General features: G+C 37.3%; 1 protein-coding gene and 1 long non-coding RNA gene across 2 annotated transcripts in view; one reads left to right on the forward strand and one right to left on the reverse strand.

Annotated features, from left to right (window-relative positions):
* Positions 1 to 26,677, reverse strand: part of itfg1 (integrin alpha FG-GAP repeat containing 1) — a 169,716-nt gene that overhangs the window by 122,231 nt on the left and 20,808 nt on the right. The window contains exons 7-8 of the mRNA XM_005802501.3: positions 18,942 to 18,991; positions 7,290 to 7,365 (exon numbers count right to left, since the gene is read on the reverse strand). Coding sequence (XP_005802558.1) covers positions 7,290 to 7,365; positions 18,942 to 18,991 — 126 coding nt within the window. The remainder of the gene's footprint in view (positions 1 to 7,289; positions 7,366 to 18,941; positions 18,992 to 26,677) is intronic.
* Positions 12,370 to 12,710, forward strand: LOC111608426. The gene is made up of 2 exons (XR_002752650.1): positions 12,370 to 12,458; positions 12,660 to 12,710. It is a non-coding gene; the product is annotated as an uncharacterized LOC111608426 (long non-coding RNA).

The following is a 26,677-nucleotide window of genomic DNA, read 5'->3' on the forward strand; positions in this document are numbered from 1 at the left end:
AATGTATTGTTTTTCTTTGTGAAATTAGAGGACACTGACAATCCACTGAATACGTATTAGAAACAGTTTAACTGGATGAGAACGATCACTTTCTCCAGATGGAGCGGGGTTCAAAACCGGCAGCCAGTAGGATGAACCCCTACCACAGTGTTATATACCAATACTGTAGCCCTGAAACCCCCAGAACTGAAAGGGATGGATGGAAAGATGGACAGGATAGACAGATGAGAAAATGGATAGATGAGTAGATGAATCTGTACATGAGGGACTGATGTTAACTGAATTGTTGGATGATGAAAAACAACGGATGGACAGACGGATGGCTGATGAGTAAACATGGATGGATGGACAGATGGACGGATGGACAGACGGTGTTTAAACAGAGATAATAAACTAAGAAAACCAATATTTCTTTTATGTTTTGTGCGTAAAAATGCTTCTCTACTCTCAACTTTCTCTACTCTACTCAAGGCTTTAAAGCTACAGAGGACAGTGAAAGAACATACCTTTCTTTTAATCACAACAAATATCACTTTACAATCTGATGTAAAAATTAAAAAAAAATTAAAATGCATTGTCCGATGAAAAATTATATTGATGAATAATTGCCCAATCTTCTGAGAAGGTCAAATGTACTACTCAGACTTAAACATTGTAACATCTGTACCTCTGCTGCAGCGCAGAACTTAAGCTTTTCAGCAGTTTTTAGACGAAGCCAAAACTGCAGTACAGGTGGAAAACAGAAGTTTTCCACCTGTACTGCAGTTTCTACAGAAGTACAGGCAGGCTGGCGCATACAGTCCTTTATGTGTTGAGAAAAATGTAGCGCTGAACAGGGGGAGAAAAGAGCAGGTAAAAGCAGAGAGTGAGAATTGACAATGTGATGTGTGATGGAAATAATTCCCACTCCAGATCACACAGGGATCCAGCGCTGCTCTCTACTCTGCCTCACATCGCCTCTACTTTCTATTTTCTATCCGTGCTGCCTACACAGTGGTGCTTCGATTTGCTCTCGTCTGTACTTTCTGCCTAATAAGATATTCCTTATTCTGTCTCTTCTGTTTTTGTCCATTACATCTCTTATCATTTATGGTCAATTTTTTAAAGATAAAGACGGAGATAACAATCGTCCACGCTGCAGTAAAAGAGAAATGCATTCTAATAGAATTCAGTGTTTGCCAGTAACGTTGACAAAGTTAGAGCAGGAGGGAAACACATTCATTCTGTTTGTTAGTGGCCACGTAAATAATAGAATACATAGGAAGAGACAGGGGACACAACGCCTTACAAAACAAGATGGAGGACTCACTTGCCTTTGTGACCACACTTGGTTCTTATACAACCCCTGGCAAAAAGTATGGAATCACCAGTCTTGGATGAGCACTCATTCAGACATTTCATGCTGTAAAACAAACTCAGATCGAAAACGTGATACAATATTAAGGTCGTTCCAAAGTGCAACTTGTTGGCTTTCAGGAACACTCAAAGAAATGAAGAGAAACTATTGTGGGAGTCAGTGAATGATACTTTTATTGACCAAGCACAGGGAAATAAATATGGAATCACTCAATTCTGAGGAAAAAAGTGTGGAATCACTCAAATTGGAGGTAGAAAAAAAGGACACACCCAGTCTATTTCCTTTCCCTAAATGGACACCTGCCCCAGATTAGATGTGCCCGTTAGTGTGCAGTTCAAAACACCTGCAGTCATGACACCTTGGAGGGCTGCTGGACGAAGTGGAGTGGTGAGAACCATGGCTCCAACAAGAGAAATGTCCCTTGAAACAAAAGAGAGGATTGTGAAACTTCTTGAGGAAGGTAACCCTTCACGCATGGTTGCTAAAGATGTGGGCTGTTCACAGTCAGCTGTATCCAAGATATGGACCAAATACAAACAGCATGGAATGGTTGTTAAAGCCAAGCGTACTGGTAGACCAAGAAAGACATCAAAGCGTCAAGACAAACAACTTAAGGCCATTTGTCTTGAAAACCGAAAAAGTACAACTAAACAGATGAAGCATAAATGGGAGGAAGTTGGAGTCAATGTATGTGACCGAACCGTAAGAAATCGCCTAAAGGAGATGGGATTTCAATACAGGAAAGCTAAACGAAAACCAGCATTGACACCTAAACATAAAAGAACGAGACTCCAATGGGCTAAGGAGAGGCAATCATGGACTGTGGATGACTGGATGAAAGTTGTCTTCAGTGATGAGTCAAGAATCTGCATTGGACAAGGTGATGATGCTGGAACTTTTGTTTGGTGCCGTTCCAGTGAGATTTATGAAGAGGCCTGCCTGAAGAAAACAACCAAATTTCCACAGTCCTTGATGATATGGGGCTGCATGTCAGGCAAAGGCACTGGGGAGATGACTGTGGTTAATTCTTCTATCAATGCACAAGTTTACATTGACATTTTGGACAGTTTTCTCATCCCTTCAATTGAACAGATGTTTGGTGATGATGAAATAATTTTCCAAGATGACAATGCATCGTGCCATCGGGCAAAAACAGTGAAGGCATTCCTTGAAGAAAGACACATTCAGTCGATGTCATGGCCTGCAAATAGTCCAGATCTCAACCCAATTGAAAACCTGTGGTGGAGATTGAAAAAAATGGTCCACAAGAAGGGTCCAACCAGCAAAGCTGATCTGGCAACTGCTATCAAAGAGAGTTGGCACCAAATTGATGCAGAATACTGTTTGTCACTCATCAAGTCCATGCCTCACAGACTGAAAGCTGTTATAAAAGCCAAAGGTGGTGCAACTAAATACTAGTGATGTATTTTGAATGGTCTTTTGTTTATGCGTTTTTCATGATTCCATACTTTTTTCCTCAGAATTGAGTGATTCCATATTTATTTCCCTGTGTTTGGTCAATTAAAGTATCATTCACTGACTTCCACAATGTTTTCTCTTCATTTCTTTGAGTGTTCCTGAAGGCCAACAAGTTGCACTTTGGAACGACCTTAATATTGTATCATGTTTTTGATCTGAGTTTGTTTTACAGCATGAAATGTCTGAATGAGTGCTCATCCAAGACTGGTGATTCCATACTTTTTGCCAGGGGTTGTAGGATCCAATCTACATTGTATATCAAATAATGCTAAACAATCGGGATAAAACAAAGAATTTTTCATTGAGGTGAGCACACTGTCTTCCAATCAGCCTGATTTATAACATAAGAAACTAGAGATGCACCCAGACATCTGGTGGTGACTGGAATCAACATTTTTTTTTTTTCTTTTTTCTTGATTGGCCCTGATGTGTGACGAGCTGCTTGGAAATTTAAAGGTCCAAACTTTTTCTGCTCAACAGATATGCTTTGATGTGGAAAATGTTAGTGAAGAAGATTCAGACTTTGCTATTTTCAGTAGCAAGTTCTAAAATGAAGTCAGAGGAGATATGGAAACATTAAAATGTGATCAATTGTTTTCATCATATCAAGTGGTTTAATCAAGCTGCATGAGAGCGAGAGAGAGCAAAACTTCAAGTAGATTAATAAAAGGCCAAATAAAACACAACAGAGTCATTTTTGCCTTTTGAGCTTTGTAACTATGAAAGATGTGAAAATGGTGAATGCTTTTTACATATTTCACATTTAAAATGTGAAAAAGGCACAAAAGCTGATAGTGACGGTTGACTACTGACTATTTTAGCAAAAGAATTCCAGGACTATGGTCAAGTGATTAAAAAGAAAGTAAAATACACTTTATCAAAAGATAGCAAAAGAAAATGAATATTGTTGTGTTAGGCATGCTTGACTTAAATCAAAATCCAAGGTAAAAATAACGAGGCTTTAAGGTTTCCTTAAGTCCTCAGAGGCGAGAAAACCTAATAAATTAGGCCCGGGAGCAGCCAGGCTCTAATTTAAAATTAAAAGCGTTGAAATGAAAACTGATAGCTCTGAAAACAAACAATAAAATTCTAAATTCATTTAAATCGACTAAAGACATCAGAAAGTAATTGCATTGGATGGTCATAACTTTTTTTTTCTTTTACAAATGGAGATTTGAAATCAACATAAAAGTTCTAATTGGTGCATCTCTGTTAGAAAACACCAGATCTGACATTGTTATTGATGTTGTCTCGCTTTGCCATCACAAAATATGTTTGACAAAATAATGTAGCTGTAAATCTCTGCGAGTTAAATGTATTTTTAATTATTTGCTGCAGTGTATCTGAAGTTATCTAAATTAATCCACAATCACTCATTCAGTTGTTTGCACAGATCAGATTCGCTGGTGTTAGATATCACTCAAAATAATTGTAAAAAGTGACTGCAGGAAATTCATTTTCCAAATTAAATTTAAAAATGATTTGTTTTATGTTTAGATCACACGCAGAATAAGGATTAAAAGAAGAAAGCAAAACAATGTAGTAAAATCTGACCCTAAGCTGTTGACAAAAGCATCTGAAGAAGAAAACATTGAATGAAAGACAAAAGAAAATAGGGGAAAAAAAAGAAAAACTTTAGTGAAACTAAACATAATAGGGAGGTTAGGGGGGGTATCCAATAAAAACAACAAAAATACTGATAATATTCCAGAGAGAATATGAACATGTACATATTCAGACACAGCATACAGGTCATTTCCCCTCAGGCTCATAGATCATCAGCAATTTGGGAAGGGCAAGTTTGTTCACTAAATATTTGATGGGCACCCCGAGCTGCAGTGAGATTAAAAGATTAATCTTGGCAGCAGAGATGTGTTTATCGGCGTAAAACTGTTACTGTGTGTTTGGCTGCGTGTTTATGTGCATGTGCAGCACAAAGAACTAAATTAATATTGAATAAACAGCGCTCAACCATTGACAGCTCTTTAAACAAACAGCGCAGACAGATAGAGGAGTGAAATATCAATAAACTAATTAAGTTTATTAGAATATTTAAGAGGGCTTACACATATTTAGCAACTAATTGTCATAATGAGTAGCACAGACAATTACCTATTTATTCAGCTGTATTGCACAGTATTGCCACAGTTCCAAACTAAAAAAAAATAAAAAAGGTTCTTTCTCCTGCTGACTTTGCTGTTTTCTTCCAGACATAACTAGAAATGCTCAGTCAGCATGAAGCAGCAGATTTATAATCCAAAAGAAACAACAAAAAAAACAAAAGCCAGGCCGTACACCAGTCGATATGCTGGGATATTTGGCCCGCGGATATTTAGGTGCCCCCTGCTGTTACTACTGAATTAATGCGAACAAGGTCTGACACTGTCTCAGACAGAAGCAGTGCTGCAGAATCAGCTGGATGCATGCTGACTTTGGGGAAGTCGTTTTTGTTACTGTGGGGAAAACAAAAGCAAAAATGATTATACCGATTTTAACGCTGCACCCCTCTCCCTCAAAAAAGAGGGAAAAATTTTCATTTGGCAAAATCTTAAAAAAAATCCAACCAGCTGAAACAGATCTGAACAGAAAGAAGGTTTAAAACTAAAAAGGCAGAACATTACGACCACCTGCCTAATATTGTTATGGTCTCCCTAACTTTATTGTTTTTCACATTAGAGACAAGCTTAAGTAGCCGGCGTTGTTCTCCTCTTCTGTCCTCAGTGTGGTCGCTCTGATGGACGACCAAGGGCCTCTTTAGGCAGCCTGGAGATTTGTGAAAAAGTGGAGATTTGCGGAGGAGAAACGTAAAGCTGAGCCTAACAATGAATCTTGCTGGCCAGGATTGTTTAAAAGGATAAGATCCCCACAAAAATCTGGCTCCATATGGGATTGTGGGCTTGTCTTGTGTGGGACTCCGTGCCTGTGACTGTGTGTGAGAGATAAGCCTCGTGGGTAAAGGGTGAGAGTGTGTGGTTTTTGTGCGCGTGATGAGAGGGCTGCAGTGAAACCGTCAAAGCTAGGGAGACCATAAGGTCTTATTTAGAATCCTTTGAAGCTAGGCGGCTTCAAATGCAGAAGCTTAAAAAGCCTAGAAGAAGAGAGAAAAAAATGAATCTGTCACGCAGAAGTCACAAACACATTTGTGACCCCAAGGCAACCTGGCCAGGGATGCATATTTACTTATTCTGTATTGTTCCATATAACTACTGCTATCCATTCCTCAAACCTCAACAATGCAGCTGTTTTAATGTTTTATAGAGATGTAAAAACCTTATTTCAATCAAAGCATTAGATGATACACAATCAAGCTGCATTCATGTTTTCTTTGTGAAGTGCCATGACGCAGCATGTGTTGTTAATTAAATTGAAACGATGTCATACTAAATTATTTAATGCCAGAACTAGTCGTCCAATGACATTTTTATGTTTTCACAAACAAAATGAAGGCATTTTTTGCATTTGTTTCAACTAAAATAGTTTTTTGTTGTTTTTTACTGTGAAGCTTTGCTTTGTAGCCGAATCAGGTATGGACTCAGGTGTTCACAGACACACACCACCTTGGGCTGCGGCTGCCACTAGACACACCTTATATTAACAAGCACCATGTGCTTTTCAGTGACATTGTTGTTCTTTCATACACATCTGTTATTTGCTGCTGCCGCTTCTCGGTTCTCTGTTTTGATCTGCTTTATTCTCTCTCTCTGCAGATGTAGATGCAGATTCCTACCGTTGTCTTGTATTCTCCGTCTCCCTCTTGTTCTCACTTCTATTTCTCTCTCACTCTCCCTGTTAACTTTCTTCCCTACCTCTTTTCTTTCTTTCTTTTAATTTCCCCCTCCTTCTCGGTGTCTGTTCCTATTAATAAATAAACCCAAAGCAAATTCTAAATAAATTTTTTGTTTATATAAAGCGGAGCATTTGTTTGTTTATTTGGATCCCCCATTAGCCACATCATAAAGACAAAAAAAACATTATTGCAAAAACAGTTACACTCACTTAATATAACATTAGTAGCTTAGTATAGTGTTTCATAAATGGGTCCTTTAAAAATTAATATCATAATGTCCCACTTGTTATTTCTGGTACTCACACAACAATGCTCATAGATATACTGTCGGATAGACATGGAGGGAGGAAAGTAAACAAAGACGCACCAGATCACATGCTAACTTTGGCTTTTAATACATTAGAAAAACAACTAGCCCTTTTTTATGTTTTCAAACCTGCCAATTTCGACGTTGTTAATTTTTCCTACCTGGTGTCTATACCTGCTATACGTATAGCTACACCTGCTACACTAATAATTGAAAAGTAGATTTTCCTATGAATACAGAAAGATTTGTTTAAATAAAAAAGCATTAGAAAGCACAAGATTATCATAGTTAGGGCTCTGCTTTAAACCAACAAGACTATTCGACCCAAGGAAAGGAAAAAAGCTATTTTTAATTCTTACCAAAGTCGACAAAGGAGGACTGCCCGATTGTTTTTGCTGGACTTGAGACGACTTCCCCCTTGGCGAAGGTTCCGTCCTGGGAGAACAACACAGAGAAAACGAGGGAAAGAAAAGAGAACAATAAAATTATGCGGCTTCATAAATGCTCATACATTTTTCAAATGCTCAACTGTACTCTCGATTGTTTAACTGCCATAAATAAATCAGCCATCACTTGAATTTTGTTTTACAGTCACAGACCCAGTGGATCAATAGGGCCATACAGAGAAGAGGCATCATGGTTACCACACCGAAGCAGTAATTTTTTTCCTTCAAAGGAAAATGGTTTATGGAACATTTTAATGGACCAATTGAGGGGAAAAAAGGATAAGCATGACAATTGTGCATTAACATTAGGAATAGGCAGAGCCGGCACATATCCATAAATCTGCTAGCAGGTGCTGAAACGCTACAGATACAAAAGCCTTCTCTGCCTTTTTTCCCCCATTTGTCTCTAAATGTAACATTACTTCTTTTTGTTTTGCACACAACAATTAAAACACTAAAGTTCAATATTGTACCTGAAAGAAATGCATAAAAACGATCTTAAGGAGTAAAAACAGATCCCACACTGTTCAAAAATATCTTTTAATTATCCTAATTACAAACATACACGATGCGTTTCATTTACTGTATGCCTTTAATTTTTTCCATCTGCTGTAAAATAAGTGCGAAAAAATTCCTTCAGTAATTTTTTTGGTATTGTTCCAAATCTTGTAAACAGTTTAAGTCAGAATCACACGACCTTTAACCCTCCCACAGTCTTAAGAGTTTGGGTCAATTAGACCCTGCGAGGTTTTTCCCCTGGTGGGGCTGCACTGAGTTGTTGTTTTGTTTTTTTAATATACATAGACCGCCGGACAGATAAATAGGCTGAACTTTAGTATTTACAGTTTTTTCTATTTGCTAGCTGGCAGAAGCAGCAGAGTGTAAAGACATATTCCCTTTTCAAGGGTTTACACAGTCCAAGAGAAACAGAGAGAATATTACCGTAATTGCAAAATTATGAACATATTTAAACACTGTACCATTGGTATACATGTGCAATATCCATGGCATGTGATAGCTGTGGGGCTCATGCTGCACTTTGTTTTTATTATGTCCAAACAACAGACGGCAGCTCAGCTTTCAGTGTCAAAGGCCAGAGAATTTCTATGTTTATTTCCTGTGTTAAAGCAGCCTTAAAGGGACAGTGGCCCAGCAATTCATTAAAACTGTCACACAGTTTGCTCCGATGAATTTATTAACTTGAAGATCTCTACACTCTCTACACACAAAAAAATTAATGTTACAAACGAGACTTCCAGAAATAATAAACAGATACGCTTTAAATGTACAGGTACGTCTAAAACAAACTTGGACAACTTTAATATTTTTTGTCACTCATTTCAGAAAAGTGAAACTCTGGTATTGCATAGATTTATTACATACATATAAAGCGAACTATTTCAAGCCTTTATTTGATGCAGTTTTGATGATTAGGGCTTACAGAAAATGAAAACTAAAAATTCAGTGCCTCAGAAAATGAGAGAATTATAAAAGATGAATAGAGTATTGTCAAAAGGAAGATGAAAGACACCAGACCCAATCGTGCAGACGACATACATAAAGGCTGCTATTAAAGCAACCTGGGCTTCCATTACACCTTAGCAGAACCACAGAAATATTCCACTCTACGTGGAATGAATCTATGCAAGATGCAAGTGGCAAAAAGGTTTGAACTTTCTCACAACATCATACTTTTCTGAGCTGTATCTGGAAGAAAGGATAAACTAGATACTAGATACGCAGGAAAAGCAATGTGTTTATGCACACACATGCACTGAGGGATATATGGCCTGCTGATACTAACATTAGGTGATTCATGGGAGAATGCACCAAAAACAGAAACAAAGACAGGAAGAGGAATGGAGACAATCATTTACTAAGAGACCTGCATATACATAATGAAAGAGATAGACATAGTAAGAAGATCTGGAGGTGTAGACTATGTTGAAGATTTAAATGATTGGATGTGATTTTACCCAATTGCTAACGTCTGGTCGTGATGGATGTAATGTGCCAACTGGAGCATGGAGGAAGCAAAGCTATGTTTACCGGAAATTGCGTGCGCTGTAGACAACCTTCCCACAGTGTGAAATGAGAATTACTGAGCTGTTCATGAGAGCTCTAAGCTTGAGTTGCAATTAAATGTCTTAAACATTTCTCTTGCTCCAATTTTAATTGCTCAATATTTGGAAGCGATTTTGAACATCTGCCAAACTACGACCATTGGCAGACAACAGTTCTAAAGCAGCACAGAAAATCAAAAATAATCGTTCAAAAGTCATCGTTTTGTGCGCTGATTGGCCCGGTTGAAATTCAACTGCAGAAATCAACCTCAATGGGAGAAATCCCAGAAGGGGCGCTGGAGGGAGATGATAATCGAGAGGAACTGCATAGGGACAGAATGTCCAGGCTGAAGATGTGTGTGTGTTTTACTTGATGCAATGCGTTGTACAAAATGAACCGATAAAATGAAACAAACCCCAGTCTGACTTTATTGTCTAAATGCAAAAAAAAAAGCAATTTAGCATTTTCTCTTTAAGAAATATGCTGCTCCTCTTTTTCCCTCCCTAGCTAAAGTCATAAGTTGCTATGGCCATCAAAATAAGACCATGAAAGTCTATAACTTATAATAAACACTTCATATTTATAAAATTATATGGACCACAGTTAATAAAATTCAAAAGTTGTATTTCACGAGATGAAAAGACAAAGCATAGTCAATAAATGCTCGTCTGTTTAACAACACCGGACAGATCCTGGTAATAACGTAGAGGAAGACCAACATTATAATGCAAAGCGCCATCCATGGTATTGATTTTCTGTGCTGAGAGAAATTCCACAATGCCACAAGGATTAAATTGCCAGCAAAGGCAATTTAGAGGGAAGTCTTGGAACAAACATGAACAAACAAACAGTCTATCAGACGGAAACTCAATCTGACGAATTTGATCATAAACTGAAATGAACACCATAAAATATCATTTTTGGATGTTCAATGTGTATGAAGTAGTTATTCCAAAATGCCAATGTTTTATAATTGGCATAATTCAAAAGCCCTTCCTTTTTTATGCTTTTATTTGTATAAAAGTTTAATAAATAGCTGAAAAAAAGTTTTCAGCTATTTATACAAATAGCTGAAACTTGGGCTTAGTTTATTTTTGCCAAAATATAGTTGTAAAAGTGTAATATCTCCACATGGTGCGCCATAAATCAGGAAAATATAAAAAAGCAGCAGAAAGAATGAATTATGATATATTTCTGTAAAACATTTTTCACCTTATTTAAGCTTTGGGAGAGAAACTAGTTGGGAACACAAAGGGCCAATCTAATCATCTCCCAAAGACTTACAGCACCAACAGAAAGATTGAAGGAACTGTATAATTTTATGAATAAGAAATGTATCTGTGTGGCAGCTTACACGATTCACTACCACTGCACAAAATACCCAAATATTCTAAATAATCTACCATTTTTTGGTACTTTTTAATGTTAATTTTGGTGAAAAATCTGTTCAAATCAGGTGAGAAAAAGAAACTACGAGTGACATCAAGTGTTGATAATGTTATTATTTATTGCTCCATTCTGTTCATCTGAACAAATACAATGTTGACTGCTTGGCCAGTGTTCATCTGATGAAAAATTGGTGCTGTGACATGCATCAAAGATGCCATCTAAAGCATTTTTATGTGGTTTTAAGGCTGTAGTTCACTGCTACTTATGGAATTGTTTATTTTTAGTGTAGTTTTGAAATGTGACTGCTGTTGAGCATACTTAAAAAGTGTGGTGCAAAGTATTTCAACCATCCATTATAGAAACGACTCATCTCGCTAACTCCCTCCTGAGACATTAAGATTAGGAGACTGATGACTAGTGTTGCCAAAGTAATTGTCCCGTTAGATTTATGTTGCCTCTTTCGAGTCGGTTAGTATCTCTATGTTTTGACACCTAAATGGGTTTTTTGCATGGCTGCTCATCGCTTATAGCGTCGTCAAGGAAGGATAATCCTAATGGGCCACATACATGTATTGAGTTTGAAGCCAGAAATGTCATCAGTTTTACAAAAAAAAAAAAAAAAAAAATCCTATAAAAATAAAGTGCTTTGTGTTTCTGTGTAAAGACACGTTTGTTTTCGGAGAAAATGAAAACACCTGCTTTGTATGATGAGTCAAAGTCACCATGAATAAAATAATGAAACTATAAATTCTTAATGAGTCAAAAATGCAGTGCAAACACCTTCCATACTGGAAACCATTGGAAGTGTATACAAAGGCAAATATTAATAATAATAATAATAATAATAATAATAATAATAAAACACTTCATTAACCAAAGTCCAGTTCACCTGAAGAACACAGAACATTATTATTACTAAGCTGTGTCACTGCTGGCTTAGCATACTTGAACCAGTGGGGAATCTCCTTAACGGACTTCAGAACATAAACAGCATGTGTCACTGTCTCTGTATGAATGTGTAGGTTCTCAGCACTTCTAAAATTTTATCTTAAAATTGACATGAGTACTGTTTTTTTCACACAAAGTTTTCCAGTTTATAGCTTAAATGGTGTAAATAAGTACAGTTCAAAGATACTAGGGGAAACGTTGCTTGTTTCTTTTATCAGATACATCCTTTATTGATATGCATGATATGCTCTTAGCTATTTGGCTGTCATGAGCAATAGGTTCTTTCTAGATTCTTAGTAATACAGTTTTTCTTTATTCAATTTTACTATGTTAAAGTGATATGATCTAAAACCCAAATCAGGCGGTTCAGCTGGACCAGACCTGAGGCTTCATGTACAAATGGTTAGCATACACAAAAAAAACTTGATATACAACTGTGCTGCTTTGACAGCATTTTTCTTTAATAGTTTATAGATATTGTGTTAATGCCATTGTAAGTTATTTGTAATTGCAATAAGTGCGAAGGCTTTTATTTTGAAGAATTACTGTGTTGTCTGCCACGGACTTCCTGTTTGGTAATTTCCGGTTTTCTCCGTGAGCTGCAGTAAGCATGGCTGAATGTGTTGTGTCTTCAGCATTTAATCCTGTGCCATCCGCGAGAAATTAAGGCGAAGCAATGCTGTAAGTGTTATTTTCTGATAACATACATGTTGTGTAAGATGTATCAGATATTATTTTACGAAGATGTTAATGTTTAGTTATGGCGGCGGATATTCTTGTTTAACCATTCATAGTGGATTGCATATAACTGCAGAGTTTATGTATGTACTGTAAGTTTCTTCGGACACATAACTAAGTTTGTATTGTTTGTTCTGTTTACAGTTTTCACCCAGCTTATGATACGTGGAAGTCGACAGTAAATGTTCAATCTTGCTACACGTCTCCCTCTCATCAATTTGCTGTGGTTTACCTTGGTGTTTAGTCGGAGTTGTTACACTTTTGATGAGAACACTACAACAACCTTTTCCAAGCAAACATTAATTGATTGTGGAAATGTGCTTACTTTATAGATTAGAAATATATCATTTTACAAAACTGTTTCTTTTATCTTTTATCAAAGGAGTTTGCCCCACAACTAGCAACAAGTTCCAAAGCGAAATTAAGTTTTAGCCTCAACAATAGTGTGCTTTTGCGTTAACCATTCGCATCATGCTGAATGCACTGAATTCTGACAAAGTTCAAATACGGTGGCATTTTATTTGTTGATTTAAATGTTCCTTGGAGTGTATTAGACAAAGAGTTCCACCATACCAAAAGAATCAGAGTTAATGACTGTATAAGCACTACTTAATGTACAAAACTACCATATTTCCAGAAGGAAATGTCCAGTCATGTGTTTAATGTGTGTCAAATTAATCAAAAAGTAGTTATCGATTCAAGCTCCTCTGAGCATTTAACATAGTGATGTGAATAAATCTTCATCAGTGCAGACAGAGTGTCTGCCTAGGGTATCTTGACATTAAGCATTATTGGTCCATTGCAGTAACAGTTGAATAGAGAATGCATAGGTTCCCATTCACTCAGACCTAACACTCAAAGGTTTCATATAATTTTCCATATCAAGAAGTAGGAGCAACATGCAACTACTAGAAATAACTCTTCAAAATCATTCAATTTCACTAACTTTTACTAATATTTACCAGACATACAAACAATCTATTCTGCAGCAAGTAGATCAGGGTTTCTGGTCACTCATGGATTTATGGTGTCAACTTTGAGTATCAGGGATGACATCTGTGTGATTGACTGGTGCTGGTTCCTTAATTGCAATGGAACATGATTAAAAAACGGAGTGTGTTTGAGGACGGCCAACTGATGTGTGAAGATTAAGGGATTACACGCTGTAGAATTGCTGATGCCGTCTGTTCGAATTACCCCAAATACATTTCTCTTTCATACAGAGAGGAACACACATAGCTCAAATCTGAAAACAAAGAGGAAATATATTCTATTTATAAATAAGTGCCGGTAAAACCACTGTATTTGCTAATAGGTGATATGATAAGAATGCCATTATCATTGGGTTAGGGTAACCCTTGATGGGCTGGATGTATTCATGTAAGCTCAGTGAAACAAATCCTTTCGTGTTGCTTCTAAGATCGAAATAACGATGCCAAGGCAGCTCAAATATAGCGATGGATAATATAGAAGCTGCCTTGCTATTTTCTTTGATGTGATAACTAAAGAATACTCTGGCTGCACAGCTTGGTCTATTTACTGTCACAAGGAATTAAATTCACACTAACCACTGGCAAGGAAACAGAAAACAATGAAAGAATGTTTGGTTTTTTTCCCCCTCTGGAAATATAATCCAAAACATTTCTTGCAACTTGCTTCCGCTACTCTGCGTTTAAAATGAATATTTTATTTGTTTCCCCGATTTTTTTTCCCCTTGGTGAAATGGTGAAATTACAAAATTGAAAATCAGAACGCTGACATGTTTGTGCAGTTTGTTCCGGTGTCACCAATTGAATCTATCATGTCACAGACCTGACCTTTTGCACCGCTCGGTAACTCGCTGGCCGATGCGTCTCTCTGTACATCTCCTACTTTATTTCCACTGCTCTGACTTCCCTTCTCATGTGTAATCACAAGAAAACAGTGGAACGGGCAGTGATGGAATAAGACTAAGGCGGTAGAAAAACTGAGGCGATTAATAAAATAAAAAAAAAAGTGGTGGAAGAAAAAAAACAAGTGAGAGTCTACTGGCCTGTGACTGATAGATACAGCTGAACAGCATGAAGGGATTAACAGCAGTCTAATGCTGATGGCTTGCTGGGAAATGGCCTGGTCTTCCGTGTTTGACTATATTTTCTCAAGCGTAGGAGAATGCAACCAGTTACAAACAGTTTTTTGTGTTTTGATATTAGGACTTGTTGGTGTGCATGATGATTTGGTGCATTGAGGATGAGGGTCATTAGAGAAAAGCAACACAACACAGGAAAAGGTTGCATGAAAGGAAGCAATTTGGCTTTTTTAATGGGAAGAAGTTGAGACTTAAGATGGCGGTTGTTCATAAAGTGAAGAGGGTTTAGTTGGATAAAGAAGAAGCTCCATTCATCTGTAAATCTTTGTCTAGCACCCAAACCTGGGCTTCGTCCTTTGTTCCACTTGATTTGAAAGGCTTCACTTTGCAGAGCAAGTTATACTTTGGCACACTGGATTAGATGGATAAGGGAACTGAACCTTTTACATAAATGAGAAAAGGTTCAGATAGTTTCTTTTATACAGAATAAACACAAATGGAAAAACATTTTGCCCAGAATGACTAATAAACTGTAATTTTAGCTTAACCATTGGTCTATTAAGAACAACCATTCAACTAAATCAAATAAATTAAAATAAAATCGGATATGTGCTATTTAATTTATTTACTGACCTGGACAAAACTAATGTGGAAAGTAGTCCAATTTAGATTTGCTATCACACTGACATTTATTATGTGAAAATGTCATCTGCCCAAAACGATTTAGATTGGCTCAAACTCAGATATGAGAACAGAATTTAGGATCTCCAGTGAATGAAAGCTGCTCGGTCATGTTACACGATTCTAGGTGGATTTTTACAGATTTTTTTACATTCTTAGATATTACACACAGCATTTGAAATGTCTCAAGAGCTCAAAGTGCTGCTAGTAAGACCTAAGGAGCCCATATAAATGTAGATGAGCTGCAAGAAAACTGTGACAAGCAAAAATAATAAATAAAAAGTGAATGTTTGGGTGTCTTTATAACGAACATTTATAATGACACATCCAGGGTTTAAGTGACATATGTAAACACTGTGTTTTATTAATATCTTAAATGCTCTAATATGCTAGGATATCAGGGTTTGTTTTTTTTGCCACATTAAATTTTTAAAATTCTTCTGATATAATTTAGCACCTTAGCAGATTAATATTTACATAGGGCTGAAACGATTCCTCGAATGACTCGAGTACCTCGATTATTAAAATTCCTCTAGGAAAACTTGCCTGCCTCGAAGCTTCATTAATTTATGTCTTATTATTTAGCGTGCCGTGTTCCGGCCAGAACATTACTTGCGTTACGTGCAGCTCTCACTTCGGCCTCTGAGTTGTTGACGAATGCAAATGTTAGCGGCATAACCTCCAATTTTCAAGTTTGGCCCTGGGTTTTTTATTGATTGATGATAATGCCTGGATTTTCATCGTTTTTGGGGGACCAATAAGCATCCTTAAAATGACTGGCGCGATGCCTGGAGTACGGCAGCCTTTCTCCTCTGGGAGCTGCTGGTTCAGAGTGAACGGCGGAAAGAGCGCTGCAGGAGTTTATACAGGTGAGCAGATAGACTGAACACGGTGGGCGGTTGAGTAGTTGATGATTACAGTGTAAGTGTAGCTTTACAGACAAACCGCACAATAAATTTCATATCATCCCTGTTTGAACAAATGAGTGGCAGAAATCATCATGGCGATACATGGCTGGTCGATGAGTTTCTTAGTGTGACAAACGAAGGTGCCGTAAATACTGTATCCCGTATTGCTCCCCCCAATTCTTACTTTCGTCCCCAGACTTTCATCCATCGGTTCCCAGACTTACGTTCGTCTGTCCCCTGGTCTATTTCCTTTTACGTTTGCTCGCTTGACATTTCCCGTATTTTCAAACCCAAAGCGTAACAAGTATGTAGCAGGGTGAGAATTCATCTATTAAACTGACTGAAGATGATTACATAAACTAAAAGCTGGAGCATAGACATTGTTTATAAGCGTATTTGTGAGTCTGGCTTTTTATTATTAAATTGAATAGAATTTCAGATCTTTGTAAAACTTCAGGTTTTTTTTTTTTTTTAATCGCCCCGCAAGGGGTCTTTTTGTGGGCTCTAGTATCCCTTTTTTCAAAGTAGGCTGACATGAAAGGGGGAAGGAGAGGGGGGAAGACATGCGGTAAACGTCGTCAGGTCCGGGAGTCGAACCTGCGACAGCCGCGTCGAGGCCACGTTTTGCCTGAATGTGGGTCGCGCTAACCCCTCCGCCACCACGGCACGCCCCAACTTTTCTTCAGGCTAACTTAGAAAGTGAGCTATTATTGTTACTAAACTACAAAAAAGTAACTGTTAAGGATGCTCAAACATGAAAAATTGGACTGATATTGATATCCGGTAGTAACACCGGTGTTATGCTAGATTTACCAATATTTTATTATATTAATTTTTTTTATATTACTCGATTAATCTGAAGAATAATCGATAGATTACTCAATTACTAAATTATTCATTTACAACAGCCCTAATACACACATCTGAAAAATTTAACACTGCCAGTAGATTGGAAGACATAAAAATTCTAGAGCTATGAGTGACAACTCCCCTTCTTTCATGTCTTTTTTTTTTTTTAACTTAAAAGTTGTGATGTGATCACACTTCTGGTCTTAGAGCAGAGCGGTAAGTTTGTTCTGTTTTGCTCTTGCTTGATTTTCTTTCCTCCTCCCAAACATTCTAACTTTGCAGAAACCCTCGCTCTGTTTCTGCTTGGATGCCCTTCTTTCCTCTCTTTTCTTTTTCATATTCCCTCTCTCTGCGATAAGATAAAGTACTGTCGAGCTTCTGAATCAACCTGCTGCATTTCAAACAGGCCCCTTTGACAAAAACCAAGAGCCATGGGCTCCCCTTCCTGCTCTCCTAGAATATTAAGTAGTCGGGTGGCAGTGCCAGGAAATCCAGGAAATCCCACGACACGTCCAATGAACTTATTAATATGTGTACTATTTGCATCCAGGTGTATAATACGTTAAAGGTACACTTCAGACTAAATTCTCATTCTTTTTTGAGAATGCAAACTTATAAAATGTGCATAGATCAGACTCTGAATCATATAGGGTATAAGGATTATGTAAAACAAATAAGATGCAGCAACACACCAGTTTTAGAAATATTATGCTAAACTCTCATTCTATTGTATTATGATGCTAAATATACCCTAAATCACCAAATGTATTTGGATAAAAGTGTCAAAAGAAAGGTTTTGTGCAGTGTAAAGATAAAGCTTTAGGTTGATAAGGATTACTTTTAAGTATAAACAAGTCATTATTTTCCACTTGCCAATATCAGAGCATCCGACAGCATAACGATAACTTTGACAAACAGGGAAGAATACGTTGTAGCTTGTTAAATTTTGTGATAATAGTTTTGTTCTTACCCAAAGCTCAAGGTGTATTATTTTGCATCTTACCATGTTGGTGTATCTGCAAACATATTTTGGATTTTCTGAAAGTGAAAAATTTAACTGTATTTTGCGGAACATAGAGTCCAGTCGTGTGTTATCAGTTCAAGTTCCTCCGAGCATTTAACATGCAGAGGTGGATAAATCTTCATCAGCCCAGACAGAAGATCTGTACTGCATAGAAAGACGATAACTAACGTTATTATTGGATCATTGCTGCAACATTTAAATAGAGTTTCCATAAGCAGTGGCTTAGCTGAAGATTGTGAGGATTTGAGTTTTCTTTGTGTTTATTTTAGGTTTCTGTGTCTATTGATTTGTGTTGTCCTGTCTACCCCTTGATTGTTCCCAGCTGTGTCTCGTTCCCTGATTACCCTCTGTGTATTTAATCCCACCTGTATTCCTTGTTGGGTCCTTGTCTATTCTGCCTTGTCTAATCTGTCTTGCCGCGTCAGATGTGTGTCCATTGTTACCTGTCACTACCAGTTTTGAGCCTTAGCCTTTCGTTCATTCTGTGCTGCCTGGACTTTGGATATTTTTGTATATTTTCACCCTTAAATCATCATTCTTTCACTCCAACCTGGGTCCTCAGCGTCATCCTCACCACCTCTCAACCGCACTTCATGACAAAGATAAACCTGTGTATGCTAAAGTAGCAGCTAAGTAGAAAGTTGATGATGGAGCTTTTTAAAAATAAAGCTGGGTATCTTCACACATTATTTAAAACAAACTACTGAACTTTGAATCTGAACTGACAATATTTATTCCACTTCATATGCAATATTTTATATTTTTACTTGAAAGCTACAGGACCAACAAGTTTACACATTTTCCTGTTTATTTTAGATAGATTCATCGGGGTCAACGGGACTCATAAAATTATCTATATCTGTAAATCAGGTACGGTAATCAGGTACATTTGTTACCTTATTTAGCCAAGTCTCAAAGTTCCCATCTTCAGTCGTCAGGAACAAATCTGTTGTAGGAAACAAAGGCGAGAAAAAGGAGAAGGCAAGCTATTAGATGGGATATTGTTTTTCCATTTGGTAATTATTCTTCAAATAAAATTGCTGAAATGACAGCGTGTTCTAGCCCGGGGTAAAACACATGAGAGCTTTGCTACTGTAGAAAAACTTGAAAAATTGCAGTCAAAACCTGCACATAAAACTACGGGTTTTTTCCCTCTTCAATTATTGCTGTAACCGGCTGCTGAGGAGGGAGTGAACTCAATAAGTCAGAACTTCATACCCACATTCTGCAAACTGAATAAAAACAAAATAAAACACAGAAATGACTGCAGGCTGAAAAGAAAAAAAAAGAAAGCAGTTTTCTCTGACTTAATTTAGCTGATGGAAATTCCATTTATTTTATTTATTCACTGTTAAGCTTGCACAGGAGAAACAAAGACTGATCAAAAGACAAATCATGTTGAATCAACTTTGTCTAGAAACATGTTTGGTATAATTGATATACCAAAAATGTACACAAATAAATTCAGTACACTTTTTTTTTTTTTTACATCGACTCTTTTGTGTTTATAGACTAATACCATTAGATTAAATTTTTCGAAACAAACTTGTAGATGCACCAAACATCCATTGTATGAGTTCCAGAAGTATAAACTGCAACATTTTTAAAGTTTGTTTGTCGAGTATAAATGAAATTGCTGGCAACTGCACTGTCACCTGATGACTCACAGAACCTACTGATGAACTTTTAAATTTAATATGGATGACAGAAAACTTTCAGATCAGTGAGGACAAAAGTGAAGTTCTAGTACTTAGCACAGGCAATCAGAGAAAGGAACTGTGTAATTTCAAACATTGATGGTAAACGTTTTGTATTAGGTAAGAAAAAGAAAATCTGCTTCATATTTGAGCAATGTCGCATCAGAAATAATACAAGTAGGAACCGAATCCCCTAAAGAATATTACAGCTGTTTATTTTACTCAATACAAAAATGCAAAACATACACATTCACCACAAGAAGAATAGATACTGCCATACTTTGCTTCCTGGTCTTCCCAAGAGGAGCACAGCTCCATTATGTAAGGAAACAGAAATATCATAAAGAGGTAGTGTGTTAATGAATAAAAGAAGCTTAATTACACAGTCATCTGTAGTATGTTTTGTATGAAAATCTATTAAAGATTCCACAATGAATTAGCTTCTTTGAGCAGTCAGACGGAAAAACAGGTGAAGAAAGGAAAAAAAAATACATATAACGGAGAAAATATGGTGCTCGGAGCAACAGGATTTCTCTGAGCTTTCTCAGGTCTTCGCCCCCTGGTAATGCCTGTAGCTTTCGCTATTGGAATCTTATAACCCTGCACTTGTACTCATATTGCCTGCGCTTGAAGCTTCGAGCTGCAGGCTGCACTTTTAATGCGGTTTTCTGTGTGCTTCTCTGCGAGACGACGATTACTTTAATTGCCGTGTTCTGTGGCTTTGCCCCAATAATTGGACATGAAATAAATATCGCCATTGATCTGCCTCAGACTAGAGCTGGGCTCTATGCGTTGCAGTGCTCTGCATAGAAGAAAAGAAAATCTGCGTGATAATGGATTGGGAACAAGGAAAGTAGGAAAGGTTGTTGCATTAGTGAGGGGAACAGTGGAGGTCCTGCATAATGAACGTGGCAACGGCAGACATTTTACATCGAGTGATTGCCTCCAACGCACATGCTGTCGCCAGGAGAGAGTTTAAAGCGCAGCGGTGGGATTGGTTATGAATGATGTGTGAAACTATAGACCCACATCATTCTATAACTCAAGAATAGAGCTTAAAATACTTCTGTTAGTTTATGAATCGTTGAATGGTTTAGCACCGAAATGCATTAAAAGGACAGTATTGTGTAAAATCTACTTTCATCATGTTATAATGTCATTCATTCCCTCATTAAAAGCATAAATGAGTGTTGCCTTGACGCTCTCATGAAGAAAAATCATTTAATTTCCTGTGGTAACGATTCAGCTGTGCAAAATGTCTCATGTGTGACTAGTCCATTCAGCTCCTTCAGACTAGCCAGCAGCAATTAGCAAACACCTGGTGGAACTGGGCATCTGCTGAGCTCATTATACAAGCTACTTCTCAGTGAAAAGCTGGTAAAAAAAAAATAATAAAAATAAAAAAATTTATACAGGGTGTGACATTGTGAGGACTTCCTGAAGGCCGCGTGTCAGGAAGAGCAGGAGTTTTTAAAGAGACAGAGGTCCAATTTATAAGTGTTAATTTAAAAAGTCAAATTTCTTTTGAGTCATATTTGATATGTATAGCATTTGATAACAAATGAAGGCAACATAGCTACTTAATTGTGCTATAAAATGGCACTATGTGCCTGGAAAATACATAATACTGCCCCTTTAAAGATCTGCTCTTGTATCAACCTTCCAGACCTCTCAAGTCTTCTGGTTCTGTTCTGCTCTGCATCCCCAGAACCAGACATGGAAAAGGAGCATTCAGCTTCTTGCCACCTCAAATCTGGAACAAACTTTCAGAAAACAGCACAACTGCAGAAACAATCAAGGCTAAAACCCCACCTGTTTATAGTTCCCTTTGATTCATGATAACTAGAACATTGATCAACATGTTTAATGTATATTTGGTTGATGATTTTGATGATTACATTAGACAAAATATGTTTATTGCTTGTTTCATAATTGTTTTTTTCTTATGTTTTTATGGTGTAAAACACTTTAAACTGCCTTCTTGCTGAAATGTGTTATACAAAGAAACTTGACTACAGGACTAAATATTCCACAAGACTCGTGACTCACCTCCATCCTCACACAGACAAAGAACTTAATCAGGGGGCTTTTAATTTATTACTTGGGCCCAAAAATACCTCAGAATTCAATCAACATCAGGCCCAGAGTCTGATTAAAGCGTTTCCTAAGCAACAGAAACATTTAAGCATCTTAGAGCTAGGTATTTTTCTGAAATATAGCTACATAGTTACATACATCCTAAAACTTCAGTATCCCAACCACAACGATTTACTAGTGAATATTTTCAGATTTAGGATTTGACTACCACAGCCTCAAACTAAATGCCTCTATTTTTTTTTAAACAACCATTAAAACCCAGAATGCTACACTTTAAACTTTGAACAAGTTGTGAACATGAACTCAGAACATTTTACATAAACAAAGCAAGTAACCAATTCATGCATGCATTACACAGAGCGCAGAGTTCACACTGAAATGCTTGCTGTGTGTTTGTCCTTCTCCTCGTTGCTGTGTGCGTCCTGTGGCCTCTACGGGTGGCATCTTGATGAGCTTAGTTAATCAGCCAATCAGGCCTCTTAGACAGAATCCAGCCGGGATTGGCTGATTAGCCGTGAGTCTGCTGATTCAGTGAGAGGAGCGTGTTGGAGCAGAGCGATGCATACAGAGATCTTCATTTCGCAAACTCTTATATGCTGTGACTGTGGAGCAGTTCCCCCGCCTCCCCACCGATCGGTGTTAAAAGAGAGATGAGCACAGACAGATCTCCAGAAATAAAATCTGCTGTTGAGTTCGAATGAAAGACCTTTTTAAATTTTTCTTCCTCAAGTCTGCCTTCATTAGTTCACAATAAACCCATAAAGTACAAATTAAAGGGGCAGTTTTATGTAAAATCGGCTTTTTTGAGCTTTACATCATGTAATAATGTTATTTCCTTGACAAAAACATGCATTGAGTGTTGCTTTGATTTTTTTCATGCATGTTTGAGAAATCCTTTAATATCCATGGCAACCAGTTAGCTGTGCAAAACGTCTTTGTGGTCCTAGCTCCGCCTTTGAGGACGAAGCTCCTCCTTGGAGCTGCAAGTTCCAAGTTTCTGAGCTCCTGCCTGACAGAGCAGGCCCCACCTGCAATTCCACCCCCTCAGCTCCTTCAGACTAGCCATCAGCAATTAGCAAACACCTGGTGGGACTGTGAGCTCTTCCTGAGCTCATTGTGCAAGCTACAGCTAAAAATGTTATTAAAGGGTTAACAGAGGAGAGATGTTGAGATGACTTCCTGAAGGCAGAGTTTCAGAAAGAGCAGGAGACCCAATTTCAAGATTTTAAATCAGGAAGGAAAATTTATTTTGTTTTATATACAGGATTTTTTATGACCACTGAAGTTCATTTTGTTACTTGATTGTGCTATAAAATGGCACAACGTGCCTGGTAAACACATAATACTGCCCCTCTAATATAAAACCTAAGTGGTGGCACTACTGTTCAATGTAACACAGTTTTACTTTTTCAAATTAAGAGACATCACATAAATGAGGACAGAAAGACAGAGTCCTCCTTGTAATATTCTCATTAGTTTAGCGTATTCTAACATGGTTTAATTTCACAAACCGTTTCTGAATTAGCATGAGTGTCTTGGTAAATTGGACTTGTGTTGTTTGTCGGGTTCAATAACTCCCACTAAAGAGCAATTACCTTCAATTTACTGGTAAAAAAAATAAAGAATCCAATTACTCTCTGTTTCTAAATTATATTGATATTATGTGCTGTAGAACAACAATAACCAGGATTGGGATTGATTATTGTAAAAACAATTAACCCAGCACCTGGTAAAGTGGTGAAACTCCTAAAAGCCACATTAAACTTGTATAAAGCTGCAGTGGCTCTGGTTGAGTCATATTCTTTTTAGGAGTCCAAATCAACTAAAACTTGTTTTTTATCCACCTTGGGATTAAATAGTGGCTTGATGGAAGGTTTTTCTTCATAGCACAATTGAGACTTCACATATCAACGTAAAGTTTTATGAAATCTCATTACTTTTGAAATGATTTGGTATGCTATAAATACAATTTCATCAAACTGAACAAGACAAGAAGACGGCCTAACATATGTGCAGGTCTAATATTGGACTCCGAGGAAAATGTTTTAATATTATTTTCACTCTTTGCTCTGCAAGTCAATAAATGGAACAAAAAAGAATGAAAGTCAATCATAAACTTTTGACAGATCAGTGTTGGTACCCTCTGAGAAAGAGGAATAATAACCTAATGGTAGGACTTTATGTGAACAGCAATAAATCAATTAATCTTATGATAAATTAAAACAATATTAATCATTTCAATTTGCAGGATTTATCATTTCTCTCTTTCTAGCAAAAACCGGATGACAAAAGTCTTCAGTCTGGTGCTTTGCTCTCAACTACAGGCCCTTTTTTCAGGACAATTTTGCCTACACTGTTGACACTTTGTAATTAATTTTATCTGCTGTTTCTGTTGTTTTGTTTTGTTATTTTGGATATGTAAAATGTCTTCCAGTTCCAGCGTTAAAGATCAACAAACTTTAAAATCTACTGAACATTTGAGAATGTGTTCTTGCATTATTAAGTCGTTGCCATTCTTGAAAATGATGAAGCATATTTTCTAAATCCACTTCGCTGTAACTCTAAACACAATGGTCAGGCATGTTCTTGTCTTGTTTTACCCATTTTGAGATGTTTAGACAATAAACGAGACAACAGTTTTGTGAAGTTGCCCACTTTCTGTTTCTCTGGCCGAGATAAAGTTTCTCTAAACCAACTTTGCTTTAAAATGACAAAACTTTCTTTTAAAGCATTTTGAGGTGTTTAGACAGTAAATAAACGGGAACACTCAATCCAGATGCCACTTCTGTGAAGCTGTCTGTTTTCTACTTTGCTCACTGAAAAAAAGCAGGTTGTTTTTCTCACTTCTCAACATCTCCATTGAGACACCATGATTAGACATGTTCTGTCTAAAATCACTAAAAACTGTCTTTCTAAAGTCTTGTTGCTATGACTTAACAAGTAAGCGAGATATATTTAAGAATTTGAAGCTTATCATTCCACTTTACTTTGGAATCAACATTTTCCATTTTTCCTGTGATTCTGAAAATCTTTCAAACTCAACTGTTCCAAACTATCTATAAATTAAATTCATTTGTTGGTTATTTGGGACAAAAAAGGCAAAGTTTCCAAAAATTAAGTCCTGAACCAGTTCAGCAGTAATGACTTGGCTCTTTGCAGATTCAGTAAATACATGCATTTAAAGCACAAGCTAATGGAGCTGTCATCCTCCACCACTCTGGAAGGATGCATATATAATTGAAGTATATAAATGTGCTTGTGTGTGGGAAGCTGGGCTTGCATAACCACTGCAGGGACTCAAAGCTGTAAGTAAAATGTCATGTTGCCGGGAAATGGGAGATATGCTACCTGTGACGTCTGAAGACACAAAAAACGTACTAAAAACCCACAAAGAAGACTGAGTGAGGCACCTACAGAAAGCAACACATGGTTCGAGGTAGATCTGGACCTTAAAAAAGCAGCTCACTAGAAGCAAAAGGCGACTCTTTGGCTGCAGAACGTAATCTATAATCACTTTATTATTGCCCAGGCTCGCACGCTGACTCCAGCTTTTGTGACGGTGCTAAAATTGTCCCTCCATCACAATGGCACTTGAAAATTCCTGCCTTCACACCCACATGAACGTGTTCGCGACGAGGCGCCCGCACAAACACACAAACGCCCACCCCCGCACGGCGTGGCTGATTTCAGTACATTATTTAAATGTCTGCGTGTGAATCTGCGAGTTCCTTTGTCATCAGGTTGTGATCCAGCCAATCATCGACAATCAGCCAGTCCTTTCACGCTAACGGAATAATTGCAAGTGTGTCTATTCCTAATAGCAGGGTCTTAAAAGCCCCGACTGACACAGCTCAAGTATTTCTAAAACAAACAGCTCCAAAGATAAACTGAGGCACACGCTGCTGCGAAAATGGCTCCGTGCGGCACAAAGGTTCCACTCCTCTTAAGGTCAAATGGAGACAAAAACTCCTTCAACAAGCTCTAGATCTTATTTCTACATCTGAAATCTGCAGCTTGTACTTGGAAAATGATTTGATTACTTAGTAATTAAAAGTGAGCAATTATAGGAGAAATAAAGTGAACTTAAAGGACGCTTTTTCTAAGGCCTATTGCAATAAGCAATAAATCAGTAAATCACATGATAAATTAAAACAAGCTCAGTACCATTTGCATTATTTATCGTTTTTCTCTTTTCTACCAAAAACTGGATAACTAAAGTCTTCAGTCTGGTGCTTTGGTCTCAATTAGCCCTTTTTTTAAAGGATGACGTTGTTTACAGAGACTCCATAATTCACTTATTTGTTGTTTTATTCATTTTGAACACTTAAAATGTCTTCAAAATTCAGTTTTAAATGTTCATTAGACTTTGAAGTTTACCGATCTTTGAGAATGTGTTTTTGCATTATTACACTATTATCATCACATTACCTGAAAATGGCCTCAAAATGACAATATTATCATAATCACAATAACTTCTGGGACTATTTATCAAAATTTGTGATTGTGACAGCAGGTCTACTTTTGCTTCCACTCAGGCAGAGTCAGCATTTTCCTCTGTATTCATTCGGGGTACTTCTTTCAAATGTTACTTCTGCTTAAGACCTTTCAAGCTGAACTAGATCAGTCTGGTAAATTGTCTGGGACTTTGTAATTAAAAAAAAAAAAAAGCAAAATCAAGCTATCTGATTCAGGTTTAATCTGAAGAGGAGGAGGAGAAGAACAGAAGACAGAAGAGATGAGCAGGCCCTCAAATTATTCATAGCCTCTCTGCAGATTTGTTAAGGGGATTGGAGGCAATTTGAAGGCCTCAGTTGAGTGTTTGACTGGAGCGGCATTAT

The sequence above is a fragment of the Xiphophorus maculatus genome, chromosome 4 (genome assembly GCF_002775205.1).
Source record: "Xiphophorus maculatus strain JP 163 A chromosome 4, X_maculatus-5.0-male, whole genome shotgun sequence".
NCBI lineage: Eukaryota > Metazoa > Chordata > Actinopteri > Cyprinodontiformes > Poeciliidae > Xiphophorus > Xiphophorus maculatus.